The sequence below is a fragment of the Podarcis pityusensis genome (genome assembly GCF_964106645.2).
Source record: "Podarcis pityusensis genome assembly, chromosome: 17".
In the NCBI taxonomy this organism is placed as follows: Eukaryota; Metazoa; Chordata; class Lepidosauria; order Squamata; family Lacertidae; genus Podarcis; species Podarcis pityusensis.
This window is the reverse complement of record NC_138042.1, coordinates 9280405-9304604: the sequence shown is the minus strand read 5'-3', so window position 1 is coordinate 9304604 and position 24200 is coordinate 9280405. Positions and strand designations below refer to the sequence as shown.

Here is a 24200-nt window from a genome sequence, read left to right as displayed (position 1 = left end):
CAAATCCCGTGATGGGGTGAGCTCCCGTTGCTTGGTCCCAGCTCCTGCCAACCTAGCAGTTCAAAAGCACATCAAAGTGCAAGTAAATAAATAGGTACCACTCCAGCGGGACTGGGACGCGGGTGGCGCTGTGGGTAAAACCTCAGTGCCTAGGACTTGCCGATCGTATGGTCGGTGGTTCGAATCCCCGCGGCGGGGTGAGCTCCCATCGTTCGGTCCCAGCTCCTGCCCTCCTAGCAGTTCGAAAGCACTCCTAAGTGCAAGTAGATAAATAGGTACCGCTTTATAGCGGGAAGGTAACGGCGTTTCTGTGTGTTGCGCTGGCTCGCCAGAGCAGCTTCGTCACGCTGGCCACGTGACCCGGAAGTGTCTTCGGACAGCGCTGGCTCCTGGCCTCTTAAGCGAGATGAGCACGCAACCCCAGAGTCGGACACGACTGGCCCCTTTACCTTTACTCCAGCGGGAAGGTAAATGGCGTTTCCATATGCTGCTCTGGTTTCGCCAGAAGCGGCTTAGTCATGCTGGCCACATTACCCGGAGAAATTGTCTGTGGACAAACGTCGGCTCCCTTGGCCGGTAAAGCAAGATGAGCACCGCAACCCCAGAGTACTTTGCAACTGGACTTTAACTGTCAGGGGTCCTTTACCTTTACGCTTTTAAGAGAAAAAGGGAACCACTGAGGGTGCAGTGGGTGAGCTGGTCAGGGGACAAAAGAGTATGTGCTGCAGAAATCAGAAGAATGTAGTGCCAGACAGCCAGAAGGTGCACTCAGAAAAGTTGGATCCAGTAAGATGTATTCTCTTGAAATAACATATTTTCCCCAAGAGTTCACCCAGCCTGTCCACCACCAAATCACAGATCACACCTGTCTCTATTGGCTGCACTGTAAAAATCACAGATCCAGTACCTCCCAGTGCTTCCATGGTTCACATGGATACAAGGCACAAATCCTCATGGATCTGTAAGAGATTCTCAAAACCACCATCAAATCTCAGGTCACCTCTGTACCAATTGATGTATTCTGCAATTTATTGGTGGCTTTGTTGTCCCTTCTTTGGGGAAAAAAATCTATGAGGAGCCATGTTTTTGTGGTGCATTTTTTTTAATACTATGCAGTCTTCCAGTGGAAGGTTTGTTTTGATTGTGGCTTTGGTGGGATCCAAATTTAAGAGTATGGTTTAATTCTGCTGGGTCTAACTTCTATCCAGACCCCATGGAACAATAAAGTGTGTGTGTGTGTGTGTGTGTGTGTGTGTGTGTGTGTGATTTCTTTGTCTGGGGTAAGGTAAAGTGTCATGAGGGAGCATGGGAAGAAACAGAGGAGGTGGTACCCAGAGCACTCTCTCAACATTTCAAATGTGGCCACAGGGCCTAAAGTTGATGGCACCTGAAAGAGATGATAAAATAGCCTTAGACACAGTAAGATGGTGTAAAATCCTCAAAAGACAGTCCCAGTGTCCCAATTAGATATTTTGCAGTGCTGGGTTACATTCTTTTTCTCTGTAAAAAAACTCCAAACCCTCATGACTCTGGGAAAGGCACCATCTTTTGCACTCTGTTTTGCATGCTCTCCCACCAAGTGGAACACCACCAGATTATCCCCACTATGGCAGAAGCACAACAGGCAAACTGCAGCTGTTCTTAGAAATGTCACAGATGTAATGAAGTACAGCAGCAGTGTTAAGAAGAAGTCAGTTTCTGGGAACAGATGGGAACGTGTGTTACTATTTAGGGATCTATTTATATATAACTGCCTGTCTACAAGAGCAAGGGGCATCCCTTGTGGGTTCTAAGCAACACCCCCTTGTGGACCATTCATAGATTACTGTGCATTAAGCACTTTTGTACAACTAGGTTTTTAGGCATAATGCAAAAAAAAAAAAAAAAAAGGGTACTCTGCCAAGAAGAGACAATGCTGCTGCTGTTTTGGGTACCGGATTATTTAACCCGGGATAAACCATTCCAAAAGAGTCCATGATTCTTTTTGAGCCAGTTGCCTTGTTTTGAAATGCTATCTTACAGCAGCCTTGGAAACATGTGAGCTGAAGTTGAAGCAACTTCAGGCCAGGCGGGGGCAGTTATCTCAAGAAGATACCATTGCCAGTAAACAAATCCTAGCTTGTTCTTTCCTCATAATCCAGAAAGCAGGTACTGCTAATCTCAAAAGTGTTCCACGAGTACTTTTAGGTCCCCAAGAAGATCAAGGTAAACTCAGAAGAGCTATTTGAGGTATTTGTTGTGCTAGAAAGCAAATAAGCTCAGCCTTAATGCAAGGAGAGGAAGATGAGGGATGTTCAAACCGGAAAACCAAACTTTTGCTTGGCATCCCATTGACACTAATAAAGTTGAACTAAGTACAGTGGTACCTTGGTTCTCGAACTTAATCTGTTCTGGAAGTCCGTTCCAAAACCAAAACATTCCAAAACCAAGGCGCGCTTTCCCATAGAAAGTAATGCAAAACGGGTTAATACGTTCCAGGCTGTTGAAAAACTACCCCTAAAATGCTTCTCCCCACAGCCCCAATCAGAGCAATCTCTGTAAAAACGGAAGCGCAACACAAAAAACGGAAGCTCAGGACACGTTCAACTTCCAAAAAAATATGAGAACCAGAACGCTCACTTCCAGGTTCCAAGTTGTTCATGAACTAGGCTGTACGAGAACCAAGGTACCACTGTACCAGCAGAGAGGGTATGCAGGGGGCCTCATGCGAATCCTGCTCTGCTTTCCATTCTTCTCCTTAAGACGTTTTACACTCCCAGGTTCACCATTTCCTCTCTTCTTCTTCCTCCTCCACCCATATCCATCCCTAGGCGGGCATGACGGCCCCTGGAACCAAGCGGCAGATTTTTGAGCCCGCCCTGGGCATGGAGCACTGTGACACCCAGAACATCTCCCTGCAGATGGGCAGCAACAAAGGGGCATCGCAGCAGGGCATGACTGTGTATGGGCTGCCGCGGCAGGTCTATGACTCCAAGTACTGCCTCACACCCAACTATGCCATGATCGGAGAAGATGAAGGCCAGTACAACCACAGCCATCATAACTTCTACAACTCAGAATAGCCAGCAGGAATCATGGGACGGACATAGAACAGAGACACCAGCACTTAAAAAAAAGAAAAAGAAAAAAAAGGGGCACTTCCCAAACAGGAGATCCACCATCAGGTGGCTATTTTCACCTGGGAATATAAGAAGATCCAGACAGTTCCCTAAACTGCTAACCAGCTCACTAGAGACTCTTCAAACCATGCCAAAGCCAAGTCTCCCCTCCAAGTCTCCACCGAGCCTTAAAAGCTTCACTTCGATCCCTTTCACGCTTTATTTAATGTATGACATACTGCCACTACTTTTAAGCATGCACTGATGTGGCTCAAAGCCACTAGGATGGAATGTTACAGTAAAAATAATAATAATAATAATCTAATGGGTCGGGAGAAGCAAATACGAGGCAATGAGCACTCTTGATTTCTCCCTCTTTCTCTTTCCTGAACAAGAGCCATCAGTCATCTCTTCCCTGTGGCTTGTGGCAGCTCCTGCTGCTGCTGTTTTGGGTCAAGGCAGAAGCAGGCAATCAAAGGCACAGTTTCTGTTGGTGAACATATTGCCTACTGCACTCTGTTTTGTACCATAACAGAAGCCGTTCTGGTACAAGCCCCATCATCTGCCTTGCTCTGTCTACAACCAGGTTAGGGGCAAATTGGCAAGCCCCCCCCCCCACCTGCCCACTTTGCCAGGGGTTCCAGTCATTTTTGCTTCCTAAATACTAATATTTTGTAGAAAAGCACCAGTGAACTGAATCAGCTATTGGCTTCCTGGAAACGGAACGTATTTAGGTAGAGTATGTGAACTGCGGAGGGAGACTGTAGAAGGAGGTTGGACGCATCTAACCAGTAAAGGGGTATGTTCACAGTGTCTGAAGTTATCCCAAGATTCATGTGAGAGATCATTTGGTGAGAATTACACACAATTGTAAACCAAAGCCGTTCATCTTCTACATCTTTAAGGAGAATCTGGAAAATAACTTACCAGGTTATCAGTAATCTAGTCTTCACTAAAAAGGAGAGACAGAGAATTTATAGTCCTAATGGTTCTTGACTGAGCTCCATTATGCAGGCAACTTCTACAAAAACAATCTAGCGCTCAGAAATTGGAATTTCCCAGAAATGCATGGCAACTTATCCATTCCTCCTCCTGAATGCCTCTTGTTTACCAATGGTTCTCCTATCAAGTAAGCCACTTCCTTGCTATCAATCTCATTTATCTCCAGCACACTTGCCCAATTTCATAGTAAATAACAGAAATCGAAGCAACTCCATGCACTGCAAGCGCATTTACACACATTCTGGAGAAGAAATTTAAAATTCCAGAGGTACAGAACATGAACAGCCTTCAATAAGGCTGGCAGAAGTGCCGTGGGACTAATTCATGTTTGAAACTATAATGCTTCTATTAACTATTCTATTCTATTAACTATAACTATTCTATTCACATGCTTCAAATGAAGACAAATGATTCACCTGCTATAAAGCCAAAGCCAGTTTTGAGATAGGCCTAACCACAGAAGACCAAAATAAATCCTACTGAATTTACTTACACAAGTAAATTTGGCTTGTGATAGCACTATTACCCAGTTCAATACGTGCTCTGTAATTGATTAACAGCATGGATTTTAAACTTGCATAAATTTGCATATATCACAATAGCCCTGAAGGGAGAGGGGAAGCATTTACTTTTATTTCCACCTGTGTGAGGACCAAGGAGGAATGCTCTTATAAGAAGCCCCCTGCCACCACCTATGGATTTATAATCACTTACATTTAAAAGCAATTTTCCAACAAGTCTCCTCTAACTGACCAAAGCATTTGATTAATCAGTTAGATTAGTTGTCCAAAGATGGCAGTCTTGGTTAAGGATTGGGGTGCTTATCTACGTGCGTGGCATCCAAGTTAGAACAGGAAAAAGTTCACTTCACTAACTGCATCACCTGGTGGCAAATCTAGTTTTTAGCCGGGGGGCACTTGCTCCATAGCTGTCAACTTTCAGATTTGAAAATAAGGGATCAGCAGCCTCACCTGTCCCAGGGACAGTCTACAGGATATCTAACAATCCGGGATAGCAGAGGGAAGCAGCGGGAAACGGCACTGGAATAAGGGAATTTCCCGCCAAACGAGGGAAGGTTGACAGCTATGACTTGCTCACTGATTAGCACTGTAGTTAGTATGTGGTACCAGATATTGTTATAAACCAACACTGGGGGGAAATGCCAAAGTCTATATTGCCAACGAAAGCAGCTGCCGTCTTTAAATCCTGCCCCTGCCCCTCGCTTCTCTCACTGGGGTCAGAGGTGCTCTACATATTGAGCAGCTAAGACACACCCAAAAAGCCCACTCTAAAACATTTTTTGTTATGTTCTGCTAATAACCACTTTTTAATTTCACTGCAGCACAATAAAAAAGAAAAAAAAAACACTTTTCTAATATGATTGGAGGTCTTCCTTATCCCTTGGTCAGAGGTTTTCAACCTTTTTGAGTCCACAGCTCCCTTGACCAACTCCATTCTTTCTGCGGCACCCCTGTGGGGCTCAGGAGCCCAGTTATGTCACCCCTTGCCTGCAGAGCTGGCAGCCTCTCGCCCTTTTCCAAACACCCTTGTGGAGGGTTCCTTCAGCCTCCTCTCTCTTTTCCCTTCTCTTGGGGGTCCTCCGGGCAGCTGGCGCCCCTGGTCTCTGATCTGCGGCCCCCCTGCCCCAAAGAGAGGTGCCTTCTCACACTGCCCCACAGGGGCCTGGGAGGCATGTCCTGGGCAGTTTGTAGCCAGAGCTGCTACAACTAACAGCCACACAAGCCTACGGGAGGCAGAGATGCAAGAAGACATCAGAGGAGGGAGGGAAGGAAAGAGGGACAGAGGCCAGTGTTGCCTGCGGCACCCCCAACCATCATCTAAGGCACCCCAGGGTGCCATGGCACACTGGTTGAAAACCACTGCTCTTGGTCTATCTAGTCCAGATCTACTTTGGCTTACAGGGAATCTCTAAGACCTCCAGGCAGAAAGGACTTTTCAAACTCTGGAACCCAAGTGTATGCCAAGGATTGAGCCTGGGGGACCTTCTACGAGCAAATTCATGTAAAAAGGGCAATTTTTAAAGTGCTAAACTAGAATTTGACTCTGCTCTCTTCCAACTCAATTTAAAGCTTGTGTTTCTTTGCAAGTCTCTACTGTCAAATGGAAAACAGTCAGCCGATGATGCAGAATGGGAGAGAATACGCCTGCATGGTTATGAATGTATTCAGTGATTTGTACCGCATTCAACAGCATAAAAATCCATGGGGCAAATGCGCTGTCATTTTAAAATGAGCAAAGTTTCTAGCCTTTGTAGTTACAGAGAAAACCTGAAAATAATGGGCAGCCTCTGCTTTAAGTAGAAAATTCAGATTTCTACAAAAAGGGTTATTACTATGCTGCAAAAAAAATAAAGCATGTAAGCTCAAGCTATATTGTGTGCAGATCTAGAGCAGTTTAGAATCTTCTTCTGGAAACAGATAAACTCAAAACAATCTCTTGCTTGGCAGGTCTCAGAAAATAAGTACTGTACAAAAATAAGGGAAGTTATGTTTCATTTGCTGTCCCTGGGTTGGTGTAAGAACATAAGAGCTTGCTGAATCAGACCAATGGCCCACTTAGTGCAGTAACCTGTTTCCAGTGGTGAACCAGGTGCCTATGGGAAGCCTGCAAGCTGAACCTGAACACGAGAGCTCTTCCCACACCTGTGATTCCCAGCGACTGCCCTAAAGAGTCACACTATCTCAGACAGTGGAGGCAGAGTGTAGCCATTGTGGTTAGTAGCCATTTGATAGCCTTTTCCTCCATGAATTTTTCTAATCCTCTCTTAAAGCCATCCAAGTTGCTGGCCATCACTGCCTGCCAGTAGGAGTTCCATAGTTTAACTATGCATCAGTACTTTCCATGGCGTGTCCTGAATCTTCCATCCAATCTTCATTGGATGCCTCCAAGTTCTAGTATTGCAGAAGGAGATAAACTTCTACCCACTTCCTCCAAACGGTCCGCAACTTTTTACACCTCTTATTCAACTTTTGTCTAAACTGAAAAGCCCCAAATGTTGTAAGCCTTCATCATAGAGCAGTTGCTCTGTTCCCTTGGTTCTCTGAAATGTTTTTCAGCTCTACAATATTATTTTTTAGGTGAGGCTACCAAAACTGTACAGCATTCCAAGTGTGGCCACACCATAGATGTGTTTAATGGCATTATGTTATTTGCAGTGTTGTTTTCAATCCCTTTCCTAATGGACCCCTAGCATGGAATTCAGCTTTTTCACACTGGATCAAAATCTTCTTTGAGCTATCCACTATGACCCTACGTCTTCTTCCTGGTCAGTCACCATCAGTTCATTTACACTGAATTGCATTTACCATTTTACTGCCCATTCACCCAGTTTGGAGAGATCCTTTTGGAGCTCTTCACAATCTTTTAGTTTTAACCGCTTTTAGCAATTTGGTATCATCAGCAAATGTGGCCACCTCACTGCTCACTCTACACCATGTATGAACAAATTAAAAAGCACAGGTGCCAATAAGAACCCTTGGGGAACTCTACTTTCTGACTCCCTTCATCGGGAGAATTGTCTACTTATTTCTGCTCTGAGTCCTATTTTTTAACCAGTTACTGATCTACAAGAGGACCTCTCTTAATCCATGTCTCCTAAGCTTATTCAGAATCCTTTGGTGACCATTAGACAAGCATCTCCATTCCACTGGCTGGAAGTGACTAAACATGGCAACCCTTTACAACAAGGATAAAAAGGTAATACAGTATACTGGTGACTCTCAATTTAGGAGATTACATTCTGGGGATAGTGTGTATAGTCAAAACACATTGGGTTCAGTGATGTGTGGGATTGCCAAAGTCTTTTCCCCCTGGACACCTGCCCCCTTTTATTTTAAATTGCGTAAAGCTGAATGTGCAAGTTGTGAGTTACTTAGCACATAAACACCTGTATTTGCACGAACAAATCCAAATACTTTTCTCCATGTCAAAGAAACCTACAGGGTACTTGGTTAATTTTACAGCAGTTTCTATTATACAGTCATTGGATCCAAAACAGACTGGATTCCCCAAGCCGACCTTCAAATAGGTGAATAGCCAATACTTAGTTGACATGTTTCTACCTCGCCTTTAAGACAAGACAGCTTCCAACAGAACAAGTCAAACACAAAAATCGACAAATGTAAAATAAAAAGGTGGTTGAGACCTCTGGTCATACTGTTCCATGCCACATGTCCTACAACCTTTATTCAAAAAGCAAGGTGACCCTGCCAAAGTACAAAGGTTACACAGAAAACAGGGTTAGTTGTCTGGGGGCCCTGATTACCCTAGAACACTGTGCAAAGTCCCAACAGGTTTTATTTACTCAGTCTAATCTCTCACAGCAAACAAGCCCAGTCAGCTGATTTGTCACAAACACTCCATTCTGGTACTCTTGATGTTCTCACCTTGGCCTGGAATGCAGCCATTTGCTCCGTTTTGCCAAGGTCAATAAGGAAAAAAAAGATTACTTCAAGAAGTCATGCTACTTTACAAAGAACAGGATAGAAGTAATAATTTCATAATAATCTTTACCAGACAAGTTAAGTGTGATAGCCAGCTTCAGTAGATGGGTAGAGGTTCAATTCTCCACAACAGGACCTATCATTCTCTTTTGCTGAGAACTGGGTATTGTGCAGGAAAAAGACAGCCAGGATGGGCTGTAGCAAGAATTGTGCTCTCTCTCAAAGTGATGCAGGGCTGCAGAGAATGGGAAAAGGCATTTCTTTCAGCTTGGGTCAGCTACTAAATGTGGTGTTTAGCCACTTGTCAAAATGTGGACGCAGCATCATTCCTTTCAAGGCCAGGTGGAAGGCCACAGAGCCACCTTAAAACTTGTTTCAATGGTCCTTCAGTTAACTCTTCCTTTGGCTGAGAAGTAGGACTTGAGTAGTAGCTGGTCTCCCCAAGGCAAACAGGAGAGAACCCAAGAATATTTTTATAGGCTCCACCATCCCTGCTTGTCTTTTCTTTCATCACTGCCTGTGGAGCTCTTAAGGAACTCCACCCAAAAAAACCTTGCCTCCCTAACCAAGACAGGTATATAATTGATAATTCTGTATTAAAAATAGACTTCTAGGAAGTTCAGTGTGAGCTTACACCATTACTATTAGTGGAATGACCACTCCAACAGAAAGCTCAGTTTCCTTAACGGTAGTTCAGCCTTGTGGTTCTTTGATTTCCTTCTTCTACAGAGCTCAGAATGTTATTTTAGCCCCACAGCATCCATGTAAAATGGAGCTGGGCTGAAAGAGGGTAATTTACCCAAAGCATCATGGAAACTTACAGGGAACTGAAGATGCAACAGCCAAGAGTATCCAAGCACACAGCTTAAGGCACTCTTGTCTTCTTCAAAATGGGCAGCAATTACAAAACCGAAGACAAACACAAAGTTGCTATCACAGAAGCAGCTAACACAAAAAGCTGTACTGACTTCATACAATCCAAAAAGATTAACGTGGGACCCAACACAACACCAGCAGTAACAGAAAACACTGAACAGATGCTTTTCCATTATAGAATTTATTTAAAGGGGATGATAATTACTCAGTTACTGGCAGAGGCTGCTCTAATACATTTAAAACAAGTGGGTTCCTGCTTTCTTGGACATTATTTACATACAAGGGCACAAGAATTTGCTGTCCAATAGGAATTAATTCCTGCTTAGATCTAAAAAGACAAGGGACTTGATAGAGCAGCAGTGGTTGTTTGGGAATGTACAGCTGGAGGCTGCTTTTACCATCAAAGGCAGCCCAAAAAGGCCTCTTGATTCAAGGCCACATGACCGTGAGGGAGGTAAGGTGAGAAGGGGCCAAAATCCTCTGTCATTGCCTGCCAAATTCAGAATTAAACTTCTGTCCGTATCGCCATTCACTCCAAAGCAAATCATATGTGGTGGTTGCTGTGACCCCTGTATTTTGTGAGCACTCTGTTATTAGGAAGGCTAATAAGAAAAGGGAAGCCAAACTGGCAATTAAGTGATCTATTTCTGGAAAGCAGAGTTCATGCTCACCACAGTGAGAAGGATAAAAAGCAAAACAAAACAAAAAAAACCATACACACTGGAAGGATCTTTTACAATATACTGTTCAATTATCACCTATGTACATTGCACCAGTACCTATTAATCCGATGATGGCACAATCTGTGATGTAGGCAGAATTCTCCTCAGTAAAGTACAATTAAAATCCCACATCTACTCCTATGGAGCATCCAGAAGCACAGTTAACGTCACTGGCTACTAAATTGGCTTTTAAATAAGTCTTTTAAAATAAAGCAACACTTCTTTCGTGGGATAAAGAGTCCCTATTTAAAACAGTAGCATCAAGGAAGAGTCATGATTTCCCCCCTCCATCATGTTGATGGTCCCATAGTCTTAAGGTCAGAAGTACGGTCAGATTCCTGACTATTCAACTGCTGGGCAGGAGCTAAGCTTGCTTTGTTTCCTGGGAAAGGAAAGAAGAGTCCTGTGCACAAAAACACCCAGAAAAAAAGAAATTATGGTAGGGAAAGAATTATAAGAAATTCTTCTGGCAGTTTCAGGAACCCAAGGATGACATATACTGCCACCCCTACATAATTGGCACCAACCTACTGAAAGAAATGTTTCCTTAGTGACCAGGTCTACTACTCAGTGAGTCACTAAAGCAATTATACGTGGGGGATTATTTCATGTTCTGTTCCTGTATACTGTTGCTTGCTCAGCATTGCTGTTCAACCATGGCAACAAGGTGTGCAATTTCCCAAGGACTACCTCTGAATATCCAGCGACAAAGGAGCTTGCATGGATGCTCCTTCCATACAAGCCCCACTGAAATGAACAGAGATTGAATAGCGGCCCTTGATAAGAATGCACCCAGTGATCAGTATGTTTACAAAACCACGGGCCTTTCCAAAGTTTTGCAGATCCTACTTATAGTCTTTAGTCCCTTAATTCCAGGAGCACAATCTCATAATATTCATGTAGAACAGGATTACTGGATAGAAACAAACAGCACAAGAGTCACATTTCCCAGCCACTTGTTGGATCTTCCAATGCATTATGTAACAGATAACTTCCACCCTCCCAAATTAAGAAGTATTGTTGAATTCCTGGCAAGTTCCTCTCCAGTTGCTATTGATTGGCTGCCTCACAAGCATCTATCCAGTCACTGTAAACATCCACTGGTTCTGAAAGATCTTTAGGGTGAAATGTCAAGGAAGAATCTACCATGAGTGCCCCCCACATTAAAAAAATACTATTGGTTTTGGATGTGTATATTTTTCAAAAACACTGCTAAATCTTGCAAGTGATTTCTTCTATGAACCATAGTTAAGCTGGTACAAGAGTGGAACTCTAGCTGATTTTAAGTATCTGTGGTGGTGGGGTATTTCAGTTGATTAACCACTTTGGCAAGGCTATGTCTGATCAATTTTGATTCTAACTCTCTATTTCCAGGTCTTTATGCAGGGTAAGATAAAATATGTAAAGGCCAAGACCAAGCAGAAAGCATTACACCCTAGGTTACGAATTACATGGGGGAAGAGAATAAAATATTATAAAACTGAATTGAAGTTCAAAGGATACATGTTATAGGAGTCTGAAATTCTTCCAGACACACGGTACAGGATATCACACCCGTATTTCGAGCCCTGTCCCTGAAACACAAAAAAAACATATTATAGCTGAAAAATACCCGTATGTGAGAAAGTGTAAGCCAGCAAAGAGGAAAAAGATGGTACATTCATATGACTTTGGGTATGGAATATTGTTTAACATGCAGTGAACAGTAGGCACAAACATTCCTACAGCCATCTCAGTTAAAGGCATAGCAAAATAAGAAGTACCTGTCACAAATCTTTCCCTACAGAATGGATGGGGAACCTCTGGCCCAAGAGCCAATCTTATGCCACACAGGGCTCCAATCTGGCTCACAAACCATGTTACCCAAACCATGCCCACTTGTGACTCATTCTGATGGAAAGGGCTTTCCAATCCTGCTTTGCCTGGGGAAGTAGGACACACAGCCAATGCCTGCGGAAAGCAGGAGTGAGCTCCCTTTGCATCAGCTAATGTGTGGAGAGTTCAATTCTGCTTGGGGACTTGGGAAAACATAAGGCCAAATCTTTTTTTTTTTAAATGATATTTATTTAGATTTCCAATAAAAAGAACACATCAATAAAAAAATTAAAAAGAAAAAAGAAAAATACACAATTCAAAAATACACAATACATAATCCAAAAAAACAAAAACAAAAAAACAAAAGACAAAAAAGAAAACAATTAAAAACAATACCACCTTTTCATCACCATTTTTAAATTTACTTATTTTCTGGACCTCCTCATACCTCCCTCTTTTGTATTCCATTTCAATTTGTTTGTCCAGCAGTTTCTTTCCCTCTTTTTTAATCCCAATCCTTAATCTTAATATAACATTAAATTTTTACCTCTTAAAAACCAAATTTCCATTTCCTTTAACTTTTCTAATCCTAATCCTTAATCTTGATCTATATATAACTTTAAAGCCTGTATAGCTAGAAGCCGCTTATTTTCAATCCAACACCACTCTAACATTCTTTAATTTTGCAATGTTTCTGCAGATAGTCTTTGAATTTCCTCCAATCTTCCTCCACCGACTCTTCTCCCTGGTCACGGATTCTACCAGTCATTTCCGCCAGTTCCATATAGTCCATCAGTTTCATCTGCCATTCCTCCAGTGTGGGAAGCTCTTGTGTCTTCCAATACTTTGCGATGAGTATTCTTGCCGCTGTTGTTGCGTACATAAAGAACGTTCTATCCTTTTTTAACACCGTTTGGCCGACTATGCCCAGGAGAAAGGCCTCCGGTTTCTTCAAGAAGGTATATTTAAATACCTTTTTTAATTCATTATATATCATTTCCCAGAAAGCCTTAATCTTTGGGCACGTCCACCAAAGGTGAAAAAATGTACCTTCAGTTTCTTTACATTTCCAACATTTATTATCGGGCAAATGATAGATTTTTGCAAGCTTGACTGGGGTTATGTACCACCTGTATATCATTTTCATAAATTTCTCTCTTAGGGCATTACATGCCGTGAACTTCATACCTGTGGTCCATAACTGTTCCCAGTCAGCAAACATGATGTTGTGTCCAACATCTTGTGCCCATTTAATCATAGCAGATTTTACCGTTTCATCCTGAGTGTTCCATTTCAGCAGCAAGTTATACATTCTTGACAAATTCTTAGTTTTGGGTTCTAACAGTTCAGTTTCTAATTTTGATTTTTCCACCTGGAAGCCAATTTTCTAGTCCAATTTAAATGCCTCCATTATCTGAAAATAATGAAGCCAGTCTCGCACTTTGTTTTTTAGTTTTTCAAAGCTCTGCAATTTCAGTCTATCTCCATCTTGTTCCAAAATTTCCCAATATTTCGGCCGTTTGACCTCCATATTGAGCTTTTTCAAGGCTTTCGCCTCCATTGGTGACAGCCACCTTGGAGTTTTGTTTTCTAATAAATCCTTATATCTTATCCAAACATTAAACAGCGCTTTCCTGACAATGTGGTTTTTAAATGCTTTATGTGCTTTGACCTTATCATACCACAGATATGCATGCCATCCAAATACATTGTTAAAACCTTCTAGATCCAAAATGTCAGTGTTTTCAAGAAGCAGCCATTCTTTCAACAACATAAGGCCAAATCAAGGCCAGCACAAGAGGCATTAATATTCCATTTTCACCACCCTGCATTAGTACTAAAATCATTTCAATGCCAACAATGAAGGAAAGCAAACAAGGACAAATTTGGAAGAGGTACTTCGAAATGAAGAAATGTTGGCCTCTGCACTTAAAATTTGATATGCTTAGTGGGGAATAAAATAATGCACTCTTCATACATTTCTCTTTTTATTTAATCATTTTTTTGCCCACCAACATCTGAAGGCCTTGTTCAGCCAACATCTGAAACTTGAGAAAGGACTTTCTTGGTAGCTGCTCCCACAATTTTGAACTCCTTGCTAATAGGAGGCCCAGTTAGCCTCACCTCTGGGGTTTTTTTACCTGCTTTTTGTTTTTTCCTTTTCCTTTGTTATTGTACTTATTAGTTAGCTGCCTTGATCACCTCTTCATGGAAATAAAGGATACAGATACAACCAAGGAATAATGGATATTTTTTATGTGCACTTGAGAATTCTCCAACTCCTTGAAATATATCAATTACTTGTTCTTCTGAATGCGTCGGTCTTGTTCTGTTAGGTTTCTTTTAATAAATCCTTTAGTTTTTGTCACTCTCTCTTAACACCTTTGAATTCTGCCACAAACACTTTCTTCATACACCCTTGAATAGAGGGGAGGGGTGGCAAAGGAGCCTGAGTCTTCTTGTTGTATTTTGGCTCTGGAGGTATTGTTTGTGACACTGTGTACAATGTAATACATGGAAGATGAGCAGATTGAACTACCAGCAAAGTGCTGGCCTACCAGCTATTTTTCCTTTATTTCCTTCCCAGTTCTAATAATGTCTCTGTTCCCAGCTAACACGAAATGTCCTCCTGCATGTCTGTTTTCTGAACCTGCACATGTCTGCACCCTATTAAGCTTCAGTTTGCTGCACAACATTAATCCACACTCTTCTTTTTTTACATAACTTACATTTTAACATCACACGATTTCTCATGGTTACAGAAGGGGCAAGTAAATTGGGTCTCAAGTGTCCCAGTCATCTTCTTCTTGGGTGGAGGCTTCCGCTTTGACTTCCTACGGCCCATTTTTGCCTACAGCATGCAAAGCAAGGAGAAACAAATGTGAAGGGGGGTGGAGGCAGGAGAAGAAGCTTCAGCAAAAGTCCTTTTCATGTCATTCCCCAACGTGGTGCCCTCCAGATGCTTCAACTGCAACATCCACCACCCCGAATCATCAGTCAGTCTAGCCGGGACTGACGGGAGCTACAGACCAACAACCTCTGGAGGGCAGCAGGTTGAGGAAGGTGAAGGCGGTTGTAGAAGATTAAGTAGTGATTAAAATATTCAGAAAGCTGTTGCACCAACAAGATCAGTGATCACTTTGGAGGATTAGGGTTGCCCAGGTTCAGAAAACTGCAGCCAAGGGAGCAGAGCCAATGACTGGCAGTTCCACTGACTAGGAGGGAAGAATACGTGGTGGCCAGCATGAAGGAACCTGACTGCGTATGGTGACTCAGGGGCAGAGCAGAGCCAATAACAGGAGTAATCCAAGAATCATGCAAAACAAAAAGCCCCTGTGGTTTGGTTATATCAGCATGCTCAGTAGCTAGAGCGTGAGACACTTAATCTCAAGGTCATGGGTTCAAGACCAACATTGGACAAAAGATTCCTGCATTGCAGGGGGTTGGACTAGATGACCCTTGTGAACCCTCCCAACTCTACAATTCTATGAGATTTCATTCCTTTCTCCTGCCAACCATACTGGGTGACCCAGAAACACTGACCACATGAGGGGGCTTTCCTTGACTGCCCCCCCAATTCACCTCACCCCATAACCAAGGGAGCAAAAACAGGACTGACTACAGAAGGGTGCCCAGCAATGAACTGCATGCGCGTGCATGTGCGCACACACACATACTGTATATATGTCTGTGTGTATATATATAGTTTTAATTCTATTACTGTTTAATTGTTTTTTAATGATTGCTTTTTTCCCTGTAAGCCCCCTTGAGTTCCTGGTCAGGGGGGAAAGGTGGGGTATAAATACATATAAAACTGGGGTATAAATAACTATAACGCCACTCTGAAAAGGCACCTATAACCTGCTCTCCCCCCCCCCCAAGTTCCTTTGAACAGCCACCTCGGCCTGAAAAGAACAGCAAAGGGCTTTTATAAAGTGCGAAGGGCTGCTCACAATGTTTGAAATCAGCACGGCGCCAGGCACATTTTGCACCTGGCTTTTGAGCACTAGCAACCAAGTGAAGTTGCCCGGGATGGCGCCTGAACATCTCCACCGTCGGGAGCTGCATGCCTGGGGATCCTTGGATCCGAACTGTTTCCACACACTGGTACCCTGTCCTGGGGAATGCTTATTTTATCTGCACTACAGGAATGAACTTCTGGAACCGAAATGCTTTTCCTTTTTCTGCACAGCCTGAGCAGGGGCAGTTACCACTGCCGGGGGGGGGGGGAGAGGTTGGTATAAGCCAGGGGTCTGCAACCTTTAAGACAAAAAGAGCCACTTGGACCCGTTTCCGAAGGAAAAAAAACTGGGAGCCGCAAAACCATTATGACATTTAAAACAAATATATCTCCGGAGCCGCGATCTGACAGCGGGCGGGAAGGTGACGTCGGGACGGTGCGTGACTAACGCACGCACCGCCCCCATGCGATGTCACAGCCTGTACAGCGCCCGTCACAGTGGGGAGTGTCGGGGTGCACAATGCGCCTCCTCCCCTCGCTAGTATCCGCCCCGGAGCCGCGGCAAAGGTGTAAAAGAGCCACAAGTGGCTCCGGAGCCGCGGGTTGCTGACCCCTGGTATAAGCCAATAAGTATGTGGCCTGTCCCTGGATCGAGCAGCTTTTCTTCTTTTAAGTTCTCAAAGCTCTCAATCTAGCTCAAGGTGGTCCTCTGAACTATCACATAAAATAAAGACTTCAGCCTTGTTCCCAAATGGCAACTAGACATTCCGTTCTAGCAACTATAACCTTGGTTTAAGGCCATGGTTCCCAATGTGGGGCAATTTGATTTTTAAGAGGGGCAATCTGATTTTTAATGGGGGGCAATTTGAGAATGTGTTATTAACAGTGAATATCCTTTTAAGCTTCTTCCACGTGAATATGAGTTCACTTTTTGAAAAACAAGAATTATATGTCACAAGCAGGGGAGGCATCAGAATTTGAGAGATGCTTAGGCGAGGCAATGCCAAGAAAAGGTTGGGAATGAAATAAAAAATATTAAGGTCTTATATATATAATAAATATTCATAAATGTACCAAGCAAACATGTACATAAATATATAAACCACATGTCTGAAGCAGCACAGGAAAACAGCCCTGGAACCATTTTGGCTCCCAGACTGACCAAATGTTTTCTCTGCAAGGTCAAAGGAAAATGGAAAAGATTCCCCATTGTCTTTTCATTCACAAAACCTATCTAAAGGGTATTATCTGTGTATGAATAGGGTGAGCCTGTGACCTGGCTCAAGAACTAAGTATTTATCATTGCAAAAGAATAGCCAGGCTCCCCAGGGTATCCAACAAGTAAGCATTAACAGGTAACCTGCCACACATGAGATAAACAATGACAGGAGGTAAACAACGTACTCAGATTTCTCTTGAGCTACACCCCTTCTGTGATGTAAGTATGATGTTTCTGGGGGTGGTCTTGGACTCCAAGGCAGGCAATTTAAAATGTCTATATATGGGTGGACACACTTTTGTTCTGGGTCCTCCTCCTTCTCCTGCGTGTGAGGGGAGCACCCTGTTCCAACAGTTCAATAAAGATCAGGTTTACTAGATGCTTTGCTTCTCAATATTCTCTGGTTGGCCTCTGTTATTTTCTCCGACAGATGGAGAACCTGCAAAGGACTCTAAAAGGGCTCTTGTGTCCCCCATAAGGGCAGATTTTCATTTATTACAGAAACCACTGGTCTAAGGAGCTCTTTGGCGCCTAGTTTATCCACCCCAGTTTCGAAAGCTGGTCTGCTTCCTGAGCATCTCTCAGAAGTGAGCCAGGGCCCAGCTGGGGCCAAGGGCCCAGCTGGTTTTGCCCGCTTAGTGGGGCGGGCGACTCTCGTCACGGAGCTCCGCAGAGGAGTTCAAGGCGAGGGCCGAGATAAGCGGCGTCCGGGCGCCCAACCGGCCGCGTTTGTCCCCGCTGGTGCGGCGGGCGACTGGGAAGCGGGGTGCCGCGCGGTGCTCCTCTTCCCTCCCGCGCTCCCCTCGAGGGCCCGGAAGCAGCTCCGCTTCCGGAGCCAACGCCACGCGAAGCTCACTCCGGGCGCCACACCGGAGGCCCGCCCGAAACCTTCCCTTTTCCCCCCTACCTGGGGTCGGTTCAAGGCCTGGTTTCTAAAGAAGTTCCACAAGGCCTCGTTTCTAACGGAGACCAGCACTTCCGGCGCGCCACCCGGAAGGGAAACGCGACGCTTCCCCCCCCACCTCCCGAGTTCAGGGAGGGCAGGTTGGGAAGGCGTAGAGATAGTGAAAAGTGTAGAGTCGCCCGACGCGGCTTAATGATTTGGAAGACGGGAGGTCGAGCCTTTCGGAAAAGCCTGCGTAGAAAAAGGAAAGGAGGAAGGAAGGAAGGAAAGGAAGATTCAGTGATTTTAGCCCTGTTTGATTGAGGAGGCGAGCGGGGAAGAAAAAGGAAAACAGAAACAAAAAAACAGGCGCACTGTATATCTGGTTGCAGCAAAAGTTCATAGTGCACAACAGCAGACAGTAGCCTTCTGCTCCGTCCCAGGCAAGGCAGGTTGTGGTGTTTTGTTTTGCTTTTAAAATTATAAACTGGAAAAAAATCCAAAAAACACATTTCCCACACAAAATAAGAGCAGCGTTAGAAAGCACAGGAACTCCTGCGTTAGCTGTTTTTTTTTGGGGGGAGGGGGTCTATGCTCCCCAATCGCACAGCTATGCTAAAACCCAAGATCCCCCCCTCCACCAGGTGATTTCTGGGGACAGCTCTAACTTCCGCCCTAGAGGATATTTTTATTAAAACAAAACAGAACCCGCCATATTACCGCATTATCTGTCAGTCGGCACCCGCTTGTATATCTCTGTGTTTGTCCCTAACCACCCATTCGCCAAGCCGACCGACAAAAGGACCCGGATGTATTATGAATGAAACGTCAGAACTGCTTCTGTTCATTCAAACCGACAGAGGTCCGTCTCCAGCGCCTCGTTCTACTGGCGACCAGCCGGATGCCTGAACAATCGCGCAGGGAGGCGCGACGCAGCAACTCTTAAGCAACGAGGCTGCAACCCTATGCACACCCTTAGCGAGAACTCGAAATTTATTTATTTATTTATTTATTTATTTTCCGCTCTCAGGGAAAAGGGTGCGAGGAATCCTATTTGGAATAAGAGAATTTCCCTTAAAAAAGGGAGACATTGACAGCTATGAAAATAATAATAATTAAAAACAAACATTAGTAGAATTAAAATCATATACATATAAAAAATCTGTTTAAAGTATACAAATAATTACAATAAAACCAGCAGGGCACCAGCCCTTTCATTAAAAGCAGCCGGTTCCCCAAAAAAGACTGTTGGAACAAGAAGAAGAAGAGTTTGGATTTGATATCCCGCCTTTCACTCGCCTTCAGGAGTCTCAAAGCGGCTAACATTCTCCTTTCCCTTCCTCAAGAAGATTGTCATTTGCTGGTGGAAGCACAATAAGGAGGGTGTCAGTCTGTCTTCTCTGGGGAGGGAGTACCAGAGTCTGGGAGCAGCCACCACCAAGAAGGTCCTGTCCTGTGTCCTCACCAAGCATACCTATGAGGGTGGCAGGACTGAGAGAAGGGCCTCTCCTGACGATCTCAGAACCCAGGCAGGCTCATATGAGGAAATCCCGTATCTTATGATTCCAAGCTGGATCTTGGATCAACTTCCCTTTGGCATGCTCTCTTATTCTTCCCTGGCTGCTTCAGCCCAAAATCTCATTTTCTCATCACTACCTGTAGCCACCCATTACAAAAATAAACTTTTACACTCAGCCATCGCCTGAAAAGGACGCGGGTGGCGCTGTGGGTAAAACCTCAGCACCTAGAGCTTGCCGATCGCATGGTCGGCGGTTCGAATCCCCGCGGCGGGGTGAGCTCCCGTCTTTCGGTCCCAGCTCCTGCCCACCTAGCAGTTCGAAAGCACTAAGCGCAAGTAGATAAATAGGTACCGCTTTATAGCGGGAAGGTAAACGGCGTTTCCGTGTGCTGCGCTGGTGCTGGCTCGCCAGAGCAGCTTCGTCATGCTGGCCACGTGACCCGGAAGTGTCTCCAGACAGCGCTGGCCCCCGGCCTCTTAAGTGAGATGGGCGCACAACCCTAGAGTCGGACACGACTGGCCCGTACGGGCAGGGGTACCTTTACCTTTACCTATCGCCTGAAAATGATCCACCTGCATTCTTCTGGCCCTTACCTGAAAACTCCCCCAAAGCACTCAGAATTTACCATTCAAACTACCATTGTCCCCTGAGAAACCTTTTTCTAAGGCAAGTGGCGCTAGTTACAGTCTGTACTAGTTCCCCCTTCAGATAAATCTAAACTCTTTTGAACTTAATCTGTTGTTAGTGTGCTGTTTACTGGTGGTGTTTTCCTGAATAAGCTAATTTCCTCTTTGGTGCAGTAACTTTTACTTTTGATTTATCTGTTGTCCTTGTTAACCCTCAGGTGCCAGATTCTGGAGTGCGTTCAGGTCTCAAGTATGGAAATATTTCTTTTAAAGGGGTTGTTTCAGGGCTGCATGTGAAAACTGAAGGCTTGCCTGCAAACTTCTTAACAATACTTTTACCTGTGCTTATGCTTATAAATATGTTGTAAGTCCCTTGGAGACCGTTTTTGTGTAAGAAACAACTAGCAAGTCTTCTTCTTCATCATCATCTGAAGACCCTTCTCTGGGGGGCACTTTCAGGAGATGTTTGGAGCATAATGAGTGAACATGTTGAATGGTTTCTTTAAATGTAAAGGTTCATCATTGTTCCACCCGATGTGTATGTCTTTAAGGGGCCAGAGCAAGGGCCAGAGCAAGATAAGGAGACCCAGCTTTACAGCTGTGAAACATAGCAGGTGCTGCTGAGTTGTATTGATTAAGCTGTGTTGGCAATTGGTTGTAGTATATAAGGAGCAGCACCTAGCTCTCCCATTACCCTGGGGGATGGGTTGGTGGTTGGGCCATGTTTGTTTGTTGATGTATTTAGTGTAAAAGGAGTTTTTGTTTTTGTAATTAAAACCTTGTTTAAGTTATTTCTGAGTCCCTTTTTAATGCATGGTCTCCCCAGCAAGCTCTCTGCTGTGCTACTAAACTGCAAATAGCCAACACTTAACAATACTTTTACCTGTGCTTATGCTTATTAATATGTTGTAAGTCCCTTGGAGACCGTTTTTGTGTAAGAAGCAACTAGCAAGTCGTCTTCTTCATCATCATCATCTGAAGACCCTTCTCTGGGGAGCACTTTCAGGAGATGTTTGGAGGATGATGAGTGAACAAACCTCTTTAGCAGCAGCCTTCCCCCTGCTCCATCTGTGGAACGCTCTCCCCAGAGAGGCTTTCCTGGTGCCAACATTTTCATCTTTTCAGCTCCAGGCAAAGACATTCTCATTCTCCCAGATATCCTGCGTTGATATTGTCTTTTTCTGATAGTACTTGATCGTTTCTGGGTGCAGAAGGCTTCTCCTATTTTGTCACTCAAGTCTGTGTTCACATCACATTTACTTTGCTTCTGCTGTGATTTTACTCTACAACCCATAATTTATAAGCACATTTAGCACATGTGGCCAACCTAGTTGAATGGGATCCAGCAGGGCTCATCTTATATTCAGATGTGAAGCTGGTTTGGGGGTTATTTGATGGTTGTTGTTGTTTGCAGGTGGTGTTGAAGTAAGGGATTATTTTGCTCTACAATCCATAATTTAGGAGGTATGGATGGCATTTTTAACGATTACATGATATGCAATAGGACAAATTTTAAAAATCTGCATCAGAGGTTATTGGGGGGCACTTGGAAATGGGGTGTTCTATCCTGAAAAGCAATAGTTAGGGTTTTTGGCCTCCTGGGGGAATTTTTTACTGTCACATCTTGCAGCCATTTTGGAAAGTGTCCCACACGCTCCATCTGGGCTCCCGGATGACTTGCAAACTTTCACATGCATATGGCACCAACTAGCAATTTATAGCTGGTAACTTCAAGTAAAATACTTGGGCTACATGGTGCTAATCTCCTGCACTAATGGCTAAGATGCGGAGTTTTCACCTGAGGAATTTATGGTTTTTCTCACACACACACTTCGCCTCTGTGCTATACCAGTGTTGTAAACAAAATCTGCCCTTATTTCCTTATGGGGTACACAAGAGCCCTTATAGAGTCCTTTGTAGGTTCTCCATCGGTAGGAGAAAATAACAGAGGCCAACCAGAGAATATTGAGAAGCAAAGCAGCTAGTAAGCATGATATTTATTGAACTGTTGCAACAGGGTGCTCCCCTCACACACAGGAGAGAGGAGGAGGACCCAGAACAAAGCTGTGCCCGTCCTTATATAGACTTTTGGAATTGCCCACCTTCAAACTCCAGACCACCCCCAGAATCATCATACATAGATCACAGAAGGGGTGTAGCCCAGGACACCCCCCCCCCCAGTACATCATACATACATTACAGGGGGCGGTCTAAAACAGAATCCTGAGTGTGTTGTTTATCTCCTGTCTGGCAGGTTACCTGCTTGCATTATCTGGGTTTTGGCCACTCTTTTCTTATTATAACTACTTAATTCCTGAATCCAGGTCACAGGTCACAGGCTCACCCTATTCACACCTTAAATGTGCCCTTAAGGCAGGATTGGTGAGCACAGAGACAATGGGGAGTTTTTTTCAGTTTTCTTCCCTCCTTGCAGAGAAACATTTGGTCAGTTTGGGAGAGTCAAAATAGTTTCAGGACTGTCTTCCTGTGCTGCTTCAGACATGTGGTTTATATATTTATGTACGTGCTTGCTTGGTATATTTATGAACATTTATTATATATTTTGTTGTTGTTTAGTCGTGTCCGACTCTTCGTGACCCCATGGACCAGAGCACACCAGGCACTCCTGTCTTCCACCGCCTCCCGCAGTTTGGTCAGGCTCATGTTTGTAGCTTCGAGAACACCGTCCAACCATCTTGTCCTCTGTCGTCCCCTTCTCCTTGTGCCCTCCATCTTTCCCAACATCAGGGTCTTTTCCAGGGAGTCTTCTCTTCTCATGAGGTGGCCAAAGTATTGGAGCCTCAGCTTCAGGATCTGTCCTTCCAGTGAGCACTCAGGGCTGATTTCCTTAAGAATGGATACGTTTGATCTTCTTGCAGTCCATGGGACTCTCAAGAGTCTCCTCCAGCACCATAATTCAAAAGCATCAATGCTTCGGTGATCAGCCTTCTTTATGGTCCAGCTCTCACTTCCATACATCACTACTGGGAAAACCATAGCTTTAACTATACGGACTTTTGTTGGCAAGGTGATGTCTCTGCTTTTTACTTCTTCCTTTTTGATATCTCTTGAGAGTAGCCAGAAACTGAAAAACAAGTTTACAAGTGCTGCAGAATTGAAATCATAGAACCAATGTGGTGTAGTTGTTAAGAGTATCAGACGAGGACTGGAGAGTCCCAGATTAAAATCCCCATGAAGCTGACTGAGTGACCCTTGGTCTCTCTGGGTCAATTCTACAGGGTTGTTGTGGGGAGAAAATGGGGAGGAGAGAAACTGAGCTCTTTGAACGAAGAGGCGGGATAAAAATGCTGTAAATAAATATTAGGTCAGGCAGAATATAAAGCCATGGTGTTATATCCTCTCCTAAAAGCCGGCAGTTGTCACCCAACCTTTACAAAGGACTTCATGGGCTGTGGTAGAGCTTTGAATGCAGAAGGCTCCCCGTTTAAGATCTGGTGTTTCCAAGTACAGGTGGGAATGTCCCCCATCTGATACCCTGGGGGGTCGCTGTCAGGTGGTGTAGACATGGAGTAATGGTCTGACTCAGTATAAAGCAGCTTCATATGTTCCTGCACATCTTCAGCTCTTCAGATTTAATGGTCAATAACTTGCAACTCTAAAGGGGCAATATTTATTGCCTCTTAGGAAAAGCTTAGAGGGATGCGGGTGGCGCTGTGGACTAAACCACTGAGCCTAGGGCTTGCTGATCAGAAGGTCGGCAGTTCAAATCCCCGCGATGGGGTGAGCTCCTGTTGTTCGGTCCCTGCTTCTGCCAACCTAGCAGTTCGAAAGCATGCCAAAAAGTGCAAGTAGATAAGTAGGTACCGTTCTGGCGGGAAGGTAAACGGCCTTTCCGTGCGCTGCTCTGGTTTGCCAGAAGCAGCTTAGTCATGGTGGCCACATGACCCGGAAGCTGTCTGCGGACAAACGCCGGCTCCCTCGGCCAGTAAAGCGAGATGAGCGCTGCAACACCAGAGTTGTCCGCGACTGGAATTAACGGTCAGTGGTCCCTTTA

At 44.3% G+C, this 24200-nt stretch overlaps 2 protein-coding genes and 1 long non-coding RNA gene across 4 annotated transcripts in view; 2 read left to right on the top strand and 1 right to left on the bottom strand.

Annotated features, from left to right (window-relative positions):
- The window catches only part of CNN1 (calponin 1), a 38004-nt gene extending 27851 nt beyond the window's left edge, over window positions 1-10153 (top strand). The window contains exon 7 of the mRNA XM_080988315.1: window positions 2811-10153. Within this exon, the coding sequence (XP_080844441.1) occupies window positions 2811-3062 (252 nt within the window). The 3' untranslated portion in view covers window positions 3063-10153. The remainder of the gene's footprint in view (window positions 1-2810) is intronic.
- On the bottom strand, window positions 9605-18220 carry ELOF1 (elongation factor 1). Of its 2 annotated transcripts, none has more exons than XM_080988408.1 (4): window positions 18064-18220; window positions 14706-14827; window positions 11665-11735; window positions 9605-11276 (listed from the first exon to the last, which is right to left on the bottom strand). In XM_080988408.1, exons 2-4 carry the CDS (start codon window positions 14819-14821, stop codon window positions 11212-11214), a joined length of 252 nt encoding a protein of 83 aa, XP_080844534.1. In that variant the 5' UTR covers window positions 14822-14827; window positions 18064-18220; the 3' UTR covers window positions 9605-11211. The 2 variants fall into 2 exon arrangements, with proteins under 2 accessions (XP_080844534.1, XP_080844535.1); XM_080988409.1 differs by lacking the exon at window positions 18064-18220 and adding an exon at window positions 17342-17488.
- Window positions 11742-14220, top strand: LOC308467016. The gene is made up of 2 exons (XR_013981084.1): window positions 11742-12195; window positions 13754-14220. It is a non-coding gene; the product is annotated as an uncharacterized lncRNA (long non-coding RNA).
- Window positions 18221-24200: the final 5980 nt, after the last annotated feature.